General features: G+C 36.2%; 1 protein-coding gene across 2 annotated transcripts; it reads right to left on the bottom strand.

The window, feature by feature from the left end:
• Window positions 1-5,546: 5,546 nt before the first annotated feature.
• On the bottom strand, window positions 5,547-9,896 carry LOC149819245 (zinc finger CCCH domain-containing protein 56-like). 2 transcript variants are annotated; one of them, XM_089984353.1, is made up of 4 exons: window positions 9,673-9,775; window positions 8,417-8,863; window positions 7,913-8,326; window positions 5,547-6,779 (listed from the first exon to the last, which is right to left on the bottom strand). In XM_089984353.1, exons 2-4 carry the CDS (start codon window positions 8,721-8,723, stop codon window positions 6,508-6,510), a joined length of 993 nt encoding a protein of 330 aa, XP_089840479.1. In that variant the 5' UTR covers window positions 8,724-8,863; window positions 9,673-9,775; the 3' UTR covers window positions 5,547-6,507. The 2 variants fall into 2 exon arrangements, with proteins under 2 accessions (XP_089840479.1, XP_089840478.1); XM_089984352.1 differs by having other exon boundaries at window positions 7,913-8,863; window positions 9,673-9,896.
• Window positions 9,897-11,147: the final 1,251 nt, after the last annotated feature.

Genomic DNA, 11,147 nt, shown 5'->3' with positions numbered 1-11,147 from the left:
ATTTTAAAATTTTTTAAAATTTGGCTAAGTATTTTGTAAGTTGATAGAAATCTTTGATTTGAGATGTCATCAGCTGAGTACGAGCATGGCCCAGGACCTAAACGAGGCAAATAAGATTTGTAAAACTTTTTGCTTTTGACCTTTAAAATAAAGCAAAATTTTAGATAAAATTCAGGCAAAAATCAGATAATATATCATTAGATGTGTCTCATAATTCTAAAAACATTGATATTTCATTTTCTTGAATTCAAGCTACGATTGGCCCAAATAACGCATTTTTCAAAAAATGACTCGTCTCTATATTACTAGTTTTGGATCTGTTTGATCCAAGTCGATATGGATCTAGAACTAGTCAAAGACCCATATTAATTAGGATCTGGTTCAGGTTGAGATTCATATGAATTTTGGATATTAGATCCGGATCTAGATTTAAAATCAAAGTCCAACCAATTTAAAACTTTAAATTCAATTCAAAGGTTAAATTAAGTAAAATTTCATGTTAAGAAGACTCCTAAAGGGGCGAGACACCCACTAAAATATTCTTAAAATTTATTTTTAATAATTAAATAATTAATAAATAATAATTAATAAAAATATTTATTAATTAAATTTCAAAATTTTATTTATTGGATAAGTTGGAGTTCTACGTGGAGTACAACTCTACCTCGGTAGGTATTCTGAATAGATCTAAAATTAGTTAATAAAATAAAATAAGTGATAATAAGAGGATAAATAGGAGTAGTTAGAGAGAGTTTTGTAGAACTCTATCCTCTATAAGGACAATAGAGAGGATGTCACCCTCTCTCTATAAGACAAAAAAAAATATAAAAGGGTTTAACTCGTCTCTCTCTCTCTATAGATTTTGTTTTCTAGAGAAAGAGAGAGAGAAATAAGGAAGAAAGAAAAGGAAAGAAAGAGAAAAAAAAAGAGAAGAGAGATGAAAAGAGAGAAGAAGAAGAAGAAGAAAATGACGACCTTTAACATTTCAATCATCCGATGAAGATTTTTCGATCTTTTTTTTGTCTTGGATCTAAGGTACGGGCTTCTCTCTAGATTCATATAGGAAGAAAGGTTTTTAAATAAGGTTTATATAAAATATTCGATGGAAAAGTGAAATCTGACCTAAAAGAATATATATACCTATATAAAGCAATGATTATATATATATATTATGCATATATTGAGATTGTCGATTTCCCTATAATATCAATTTCTAAAAATATGTATGATCCCAATTCCATAAATGCTGATTTTTTTTATTTAAGATCGAACATGCATCTGAAAAATATTTTCTAATTTCAGATTCGTTGGATTTTATTTTTGTATACCTGAATATCTTGATATTGTTTTGTGTGTATATGTTATTTCAGATCAAATATGTCGAACAACATGCATATGTTGTTTCGGATCAGACCTGCTGAATAACATGCCTATGTTGTTTTAGATCAGATCTTTCGAACAACATGTAGACATGCTATTCTAGATCAGATTTCTTGTCGAGTAGGATGAACATTGACAGGTCTGCTAATTTTTTTTCACATGTGGACAGATCTGTCGATTTGCACATGTCGACAATTATGTCCATATCTGCAAAATGCATGTTCTTTCAAACATTGATTCATATATATATATATATATAGGGCAGTTCATTGCCGCATACTTGTGCAGCCATAGCATGTTGTTAACAGCATGTGGCTGGGCACACGTATGTAGCAGCAACATGTTGTTGCTCATGTTAGTGTGGCGACAACATGATGTCAATAGCATGTTGTTGTGTATATCGGTGTAGCAGCAACATGCTACTGACAACATGTTATTGCCCTCTCTAGTGCAGCAACGAGCAGCATGTCGTTGAGCCTGTTTTTTGTTATAAATGTTAGATGTCAATACATATATATGTGTGATGTTTAGTCTGACCATACCTGCTGCAGAAATTTTTTTCTTGTCATGTTGTTTTAGACTCGTCTATTGTATGTTATTCTTGATGCTTATTGGATCTACCTTATATTGTTACTGTGATGACTATTTTTTTCAGATTTAATAGCATGTTAATTAGATGTCTGACATTAGATCTAACAATATGTTGTGTTTAATTTAAATATACCATTTTGAACAATTGTTATCAGACTTCAAATTGTATATTTGAGGACCAATATCAAACTAAATTTTTTAGTGCAAACCTAATCAGTTTTGCTAGCTCCTAGTGAGTGCAAATCTGATCAGATTTGCAGTGCATTGCTTGAGTGCAAACCTGAGCAATTTTGCCAACTCCTAGTAAGTGCAAACTTGATCAGATTCACATTGTTTTGGCATTGGTAAATCTGACCAGACTTGCCAAGTCTCTTGTATACGCAAATTTGGTCCAGATCTATTGGGAAGATGATTGTCTGAATTGAGAATTCTATCTGCCTTGTAGTTGGCTTGATTAGTAATCCATGCACAATTGAATTCATGCATGAATATGAACATGCTTGAAATCGATGTATGCAAATTATGAAATGATACATAATCATGGTTTAGATTTGTTTGACTTGCTAATGCTTATGTCATATGCATGAAAAATTATAGAATTTATTATATGCATGAATATGATTATATGCATATTTGAGAGTTTATACATAAAATGGATCATAAAGAAAATTTATGTTTCAAGCATTTGTTCATATGCATGTGCAATTGTTTTATATGTACATTCTTGTTGTGTGTGAATGAATGTGCATTATGAGCATATTTTGAACAACTGTGTGAACGTGCATGCTCACTACGGATTTTGCATGAGATGCATTGGTGGTCAGATGTGAACCATTGTAGGTCATGTGCTCCAGGAGTATGTGTTGCTCAAAGACTTTTTTTATGCATTGCAAAATTTATTCTGAAATTTATTGGTTTTTTAATTTAATTGCACTGTTAAAATAGTAGTGGATTAGGTTTCATGTTGGGTTTTGCATGTTAATTTGCAAAACAGTTTTTGTATAAAGAACTCAATTTTTTTGTTAAAAAGATAAAACCAATCAACAGTGTAATTAATTTTCTTCTTGGATGTCATTTTCACAGTGTGAGAATCTTAGATAACAGTTTTGGAGAAACCGTGGGGATACCAAAACTTCGTGTGCATTTATGCTCCTTAACCCGATATGGTGGTTCACCTCCTGGCCATGGGTTTAGGGAGATTTCAGTCACTTTGCATAAGAATGGTGTTGTGACATAGTTGTTGTTATTGATATAACAAGAAAGTGACATCAGTGGATGTTGATTTTTCTGATGTCCGAACATTAAATGTTGATTTTTAATGTTCTGATGGATGGTGTTGATTCTTGATATGGGTCGATGAATAAGTGTGAAATCTAAAAATAAAATACAAATTATGTGTTAAGCTACAACTGAGAACCTAACTTTGACTTCGAGAATTATTGTGCCCATTTTGAGTATTCACGGTTTAATGAAAAGCGAAACTAAACTTGTGTGCATTTAATATGGATATGCATACAAAAGAGAACTATTATAATAACTTAATAATTTATTCATACATGTACATTGAATCATGCATTTTTACTGTTCTGCATTAGTTCATGCTTTCTTACTTGTTATGTCTCATATAAGAAATTGTTATTGCATGATACTTGCTTTTAGATGCTTGAATGATAAATGGTTTATGAGATTGTTGTTATATTCCTCTAAATATTTTGCATGAATTTGATTTATGCTATTTTCTTTTCTGTTTAAATTTTTAGAGGAATTCGTACAATGAATCTCTGGTTCTTACCCAGTGTTTCAAGTATTTTTCTTAGGACCTAAAGCTCAGTGATGGGGGTGATTATGGAGCCTACGAGATCTCGTGACTAGTTCTAATGTTTCTTGACAATGTGGCTCTGAATTACATTCATTATTTTATTTTTGTTCTATGACATTTATTTATTGATTAATAAAGTTGGATATTCATTGGTTGATTCAATATAAAGATCCATTGTGGTTTGGTAGTTGTTAAGTCTGTGAGACCCTGAATCCTTGGGTTCTGGTTTTCGCAAAAAATTTTCTACTTTTCACGAGGGTAAATTGAGGTTGTTACATGGAGGGTCAAATATGCCCAAAAAAGAATAATAAAATAAAGTTTTCACTAAAGGGCTCTGTGGCATATATATATATATATATATATATATATATATATATATATATATATATATATATATATATATATATATATATATAGATATAGATATATAGATATATAGATATATATATATATATAGGGAAACTAAAATATGTTTAGGTATGAATCAAGATTTTTATAAATTTTTTTTTGGCAAATTTAACCCTGCAGATGCAATCAACATGGTTCATTTGCTAGGAATCAGCTGCTGGATCATTGTATTCGAATCAAGAAATGTGATTTTTTATACTTGAATATTTATGAAAATTTTAAGCCATTGAGTTGTAACCTTTAAAAGATCCTTTTTATACATTGTAATTGGATAATCGAAGAGTCTATTTTTATAAAACCAAGTGTCTAGATCACATCCGTATGCTGAAATTTTTGAAAAAAGTAAAAAAAACCTATGAAAATCTTGGTTCATACTAGAAAACATATTGGGTTGGTAAACATATTTTAGTTACCCTATATATATATATATATATTATAAACTCAACCATACCATACATTTTGGCATAAACTCACAAGTAGGGATGCACAATGGGCTTGGATTGGGCTCGACTCGTTTAAGCTCGGCTCAAACTCGTTTGAAAAATAAATGAGCCAAGCTTGAACAAGGTTTCAGGCTTAGAACACATAATTGGCAGTCCAGCTGGAATAAGCTCGGTAAGCTCGATTAGGCTTGGTTAGGCTCGGTTCATATAGTTATATAAAAAAATTAGATTTATATATCTATATATTTTGTTCACATTCATAACACAAAGATGTGTCTTACTTTAGTGGCATTTTACACAAGTTTCAAAAATTTTTAAAAAAATCAAATTAAAAGTTTAAAGGTTTTCAGCTCGAGCCGAGCTCAATCGTTCTCAAGCTCGGCTTGATCTCAAGCCGAGCTTGAACAACCTGTTTTCCTTCACAACCGAGCTGAGCTAGCCCAAGATCTGATTGAACCCGGCTCGTGTGCAACCCTACTCACAAGTGTGAGCTTTATATGATCAATCTAACCTAACAGATGCATTCATCAATCACATGTTGGATCGAGTAGTTTCAACATACAAATATGATTTTCTAACTGTAATTTTAGTGCAATATGGACTGTTGACTTTTGACTTCTTAAAAAAAGCTGATTCATCATAATTAAACGGTCTAAAACATGTTTTGACTAAACAAACCATGTATATTGTATCTGCAAGGATTAAGCTGAAAAATATCAAACGTAAATTATAGGGGTTTACTCTAGAGTACAGTCGAATCGAATGTAACCATTATTTCCCATACGGTACTTTTCAGAAAGAAATCACAAATGGGATTAAATGTGATACACTCGACTGTAGCATACTTTCTAGCAGAAATTCATTTTCCAAGCGAGTGATGCTATTTTCGAGAAAAAAGAAAGACATACAAACAAGAATATTGTCTTTGCAAAGTTGAAACAGCTTGAAGTCAGGGCCAAATAGAAATGGCCTCTTAATCCTTGAAATTTTACATGTCCTGTTGAACCCGTCCATGTAATCCATAATGGGAGAGAAATCTGATGCTGATCCTGTAGTACCGTATAAACTTACCATCTAGAATGTGGATGAGTCAAAAAATTCATATCAGCTGATGCTGGTTCATCACTTCATCTCCTTCCCAAGGGCCTGTTATTGAGAAATTCTACACTAACAGGGGAGAATGATACAACCATCCTTCTGATTACGAGTTGTCAAAAAAGCCTTTTGGATGAGCACCAGATGCAGATTCCCTTTTTTTTCTTAATAACGAGAAACCACCGTTATGGTTTCAGACATCCGCTTCAGTGCCAGAGGCAGAGATTGTTAACCACTGAAGAACTTAAATTACAGAACGCATGTAGAACTTCAACATAATTTCTCATTCTCCTCTTTGGATAGTTTCACAATGGTGAAGAAGAAATCCCCATCTCTGGTTGTAACTCTCACTGAGCTAGAAGTTGTCTTCCAGCCACAGTGTCTACCAGGAAATAGAACACCAGCTAACATTGCAGAAGATTCTCAAAAGTCTAGCAGATTCGCAAAAGGTGCACTCGAATAACTCTACAAGACGTGTGGCATGAAATGCTGTTTTCTTCAATCTTTAAATGTCTTGCCAGCTAAAGATAAAAGCAAAGAAAGAAAAAATACTGTCTACATGATCTGTCAGGCATAAAACTTCTCTAGGCAACCCCTAAATGATGCAAAGGAAACTCTAGAACATGCCAATGTCATCATCGAGGTGATTCCAGACCTGTACTCTTCATGACCATCATCAGATTCTTCGCTCGATCTGAATGTACAATTGGTAAGGTCCTTTTTCTTCCAACCACCACTTTATTAACATCAAGACAGTAAGACCCAAGTATCTCATTCATTGTCATCAATCCAGTCACCATAGATCCTACTAATTTTATCTGGACCCTTCCACTTCTGCAAGGGCCTTTGCTGTCCCTGGCGCATGCCCACAGATCTCTGAGATGGAACCCCCATACTGTAGACCTCGGTATGGGCAACTGGAACGAGAGATGGAGCACCATCCTGATTCTTCGAAGTTGATCCAGCCTGCTTTAAGTCACAGGGAGTTGAAGTAGAATCTCGGCCATCTGCCTCCACAAGACCTCCTCCATACTTGTGGAGCTCTGTCCAGGAAAGGGTGACAAATTCTTAATGTGAAAAATTAATAATCTAATAATAAAAAATTACTCCATAAGACTCACAGAAACAAGGTATTTAAATCCTTAGATATCTAACTCCTGCTAGCATTTTTTCAATGATGAGATGTGCTCTCTAAGAAAAATTTGATAGGGTGCATTAAGCTTTTTGATAGTCAAGCTGGGGGACAACCCATGTGGGAATTGAACCCGAAACCTCTCGGTCCTGATAGTGTGACCTAACCATCCAGTTATCCAATCCATTATGCTTAGAGTGAATTCTAAGGTAAGTTTCTTGCAAAGACCAGCAATAAGAGGCTAAATCAGTCACAAGTTCCGTAAACAATTTTGGAAGCGACCATCAGAATTTACTGAACCAAAGAGAATGGATTTCCAGAAACAATGTCAACAATGGTTTCCTTATCAACCATCTTTAACTACATTGCCACCTACAATAGTTTCTCCAGTGCACTATTTCAACAGGGTGCAAGATAAATATTCCAACAATTCTGCTTCTGCTTCTACTGACAAACTGTCACTGATGAGTGATGAGTAATATTCTACATCTAACATAAACTAAACACTTCATTATTGAGTATAGGACTAGAGTGATTCCACATTTGTGTGCATAAAAGTAAAAGGAAGCCAATGAAAAAATGCAAGACAAAAGACGTTCTCATTGAGCATGGGTAGCCACGAAATCCAACATAAAATTCAATCAGATTGAACATGTTTAGTAGAAGTAGCAGATTGGAATTTGAAAAGGGAGACCTAAAGCACATCTTGGAGAAGCCCCAAACCATTGCATGCCAATGGAATTTCTGAGACCAACACAGACTGAGCCAATCCATCCTACATCCCAATCTGCCCAAAGCTAACTCAGACTGAGTCTTGAGAAACGTGTTGCAGGCAGCCCGAGTCTCAGACTAGCTAAAAGTGTCAATGTTGCAGATAGTCTGGTACCCTTGGCATATTTTGCAACAAATAGAATAATTTAAAAAATAAAAATAAAAAACTGGTAAAAAGATAAAAATCTAAAAACCTTAAAGAGTCTATTAACTAGCTCAACAAAGATTTCATGTTTTATGCAGAGTGAACATCAAGTGTAAGACTAATCATACCTCCTACACCATGAGCAAAATGGCAGTTGTTCCCAAATGGGCAATATCCTGTCATCTCCCACTTATTACAAATCCTGGTTTTCCAGTTTGAAGGCTTCTGATTGGAACCATTGCCACCACTATTCCCATTCCCATAACCACTACCAACTGTAGGCCCCAAGCTTATTGCTACACTTTCCCGAGCTTTGGACTGTTCATCGTGTAGAAAAGTACACATATCTCCATAAGGGCACCCCTCATCAGTGTAGAACTTCTTGCAGTGTCTCCCTTTATAAGATCTCTGCTCTCCCCCTAAGCCTGATAAACTTACAGATGGTATCTGGTTTTCCTCTTTTGGCTCTGAAGTTTGAGATCGATCCTCGTCTTGGGATGCAACAATTTCTTGCCAGTTGGGAGGCGGCTTCCTCAGCTCCTCTATTCCATGTGCAAAATTGCAGTTTGTTATGTAAGGACAAGTTCCTTGCCTAAATTTGCAGCAGAGTTTCGTCTTGAAAAACATCTTACCAATCGCCTTTGACCGACCAACAGAAGATGATTCCCTACCTAATCCGCTTCCTTGTTGTTCACCCTGAGGGTTCCTTGATCTCTTCTGGGGAGGTTCACCTCCTGATCGAGATTGTGATTGCCGCCCATCAAAGTTAGAACCCGATATATAGTCTGAATCTCCATTCCAAGCTCTATAATCCTCCTCTGTCGCCCAAATTGCTTGATCATTCATCCCAGGAATCCAACCATCGACATTATTCGTTGGAATCTCTCTGATCACCGGCCCGGCATCGCCAGAGAAACTAATGCCCCCATCATAATCCATAACCAGAGATAGTTCAACTGTTTCAACACTCAAAGCTATACAAATCTAAACCCTCAGATTATGTACCAATCGAACCAATCTTACCGATTCCCTCCATATTCACCACTTTTGTTCCACCATCGACACAACCATCAACCTTTCTGCACAATTTATTACAAAAGTCACCATGCCAATATCAGAACTTGAACTCACACAAACAGTATCAGTAAAAGGAAAAAGAGGAAAAACACAGAAGCAAAAAGAACAAAAGAAACAATGGGAAAACATGGGTCAAGACTAGAGACATATTCCAAGTCATTGAGAACTGGAAACGAACGACTATCAAGATGGAGCCTGTCCCAACGATACACGATTCTTCCACAGAACATAACAAAATCCTCAAAAATTTTGTGTTTGTAACGCTTTCCAAGATAAAGATTTCACAGATCTTCTCGTATTCAGAGCACCCCATGAAATTACAGATGCTTGTCTTTTTGGATAAAGGAGAGCAAAAGAAACTCCCCACTTAGTCAATTTCAACACCAATTTTTTTTCCTTCAATTAGTTCTAAATCTCAATAAAATCCTCAAAAAACTATGCATGGTGATGTCACACACATAAGTATTCCTAACCCTAAATCTTCCTTTAACTGGCAAAATTTTCCCATCCAAATTCTACCCACCAAAAAGTAGCCCCTCGGATAACGATTCTTCTCAAGTATTCCAACCAAGAATCATTAAGGGCCTAAGATTGCAATTGAAAAAGAAAAAAACAAAACCAATCTAAGTCCCTCTCCTTGCAGAGGAAACTAATCTTTTCCTGAATAAACTCATACCAATTGACGAAATCCAAACCTAGGACTCAAATAATCACATTTTGACAGAAACCCAAATCACTAAAGCATCAAACTAATAAGAGAGAGAGAGAGAGAGAGAGAGAGAGAGAGAGAGAGAGAGAGAGAGAGACCAACCTTTAAGCAAAAAATTGAAGAGAACCCATCAGAGCTCCGAGCAGAAGCCTCCGATTTGAAGAGAGGAGAGAAAAATGAATAGATTAGGAAGGAGGAATTGGTATCAACGTCCATATTTGACCCTCCCCGCGGCTTTTTTTTTTGAGAGAGGGTCACCAGTCCCCACGGCCTCTTTCAATCCGTGGCTTGTGGAACAAAACGGGCTCTTGCCGGTGGTCCGGCTCATTGTGATTTGTGAATTTTCTCATTTCCTTTTATCGACCCGAAGGCCTAGATCCTTAGATATCACCATATCCCCATTTCCATTATCTGGTGCATAGTGACCACAGTTAAAAAACGGCAACATATGGGCAATCAAAAACTCGCGAGAGTTTGAATTTTTTTTAAAATCTCGCAATTTTTCAGCAAAATCTTGGCATTAAAAAATAAATATATATTTTTTATAAGACAATATAAATAAAAACATTAAAAAATAAAACCACGCTGCTTTTTCAAGATAAATAGCCGTTAAAAACGTAAATATCGTGTTCAAATCATGTTATTTATATTTTGACAAAAAATCACGATATTTTGAAAATATCACAAGAAATTGCCTTTTTTAATTTTCATGTAATTTCTTGCTATATTTTCATAAATCGCGTGATATTTGTCACTAGGGATGGCAGTGGGGTGGGGCGGGGGACAAGGTCTCCACCCCCGCCCCGCCTCAAGATTTTATCCTCCACCCTCGCCTCCATCCTCGGCGGGGAATGGATTTTATCCTCCATCCCCGCCTTCATCCCCGTTTCATGTCCTCCATCCCCGGTTCAAACGGGGATGAGGCGGGGCGGGGCGGGGATATTGCTGGGAAAAGTGGTCGGGGCGGGGACGGGGCGGGGCGGGGAAAAGTGCACGTCCATCCCCGCCTCCACTCCCGGACGGGGATGGATTTTAACCTTCGTCCCCGCCTCCATCCCCGTTTCATACCCTTCATCCCCAGTCCAAGCGGGGCGGGGCCCCGCTTTCCCCCGGTCCACTGCCATCCCTATTTGTCACTATGATCTGGTGTAAAGCAGGGAAAATACCAAACGGCAAAAAATACCTAAAATATTTTCTAGAGACAGAATGACCCATTGTAGTGCTTAGAAAACAAGCCCTCATTGTTGTGCTGATGATGCTTCCACAGCACACAGGGGCGACATTGGTTTGTCACTTAGAAGGTAAATGACCACAGCTCGAAACTGCAGGTGACTGTTTCTTGCTGTAAGGTCGAAACTGGGTGTACTCTCAGATGAATAGAGGAAATGTCGAGTATTTTACCAACTGAAAGCTTGCCAATACGCAGTTGATGATGGGGTTATGCTTCAGTAATCAGAAAGATTGTGATGAAGAACTTTGACATTTTTTTTATTGAAAGAAAGAAGTTTGATATTAGCCAATCTTTCATGTCTCGGATGTTTCAGTAAATTGTGAAGGCTTAACTTCCATATTCACCA

Source organism: Nuphar pumila, chromosome 13, assembly GCF_984573655.1.
Source record: "Nuphar pumila chromosome 13, dmNupPumi1.hap1.1, whole genome shotgun sequence".
In the NCBI taxonomy this organism is placed as follows: Eukaryota; Viridiplantae; Streptophyta; class Magnoliopsida; order Nymphaeales; family Nymphaeaceae; genus Nuphar; species Nuphar pumila.
This window is presented reverse-complemented; position numbering and strand designations above follow the sequence as displayed.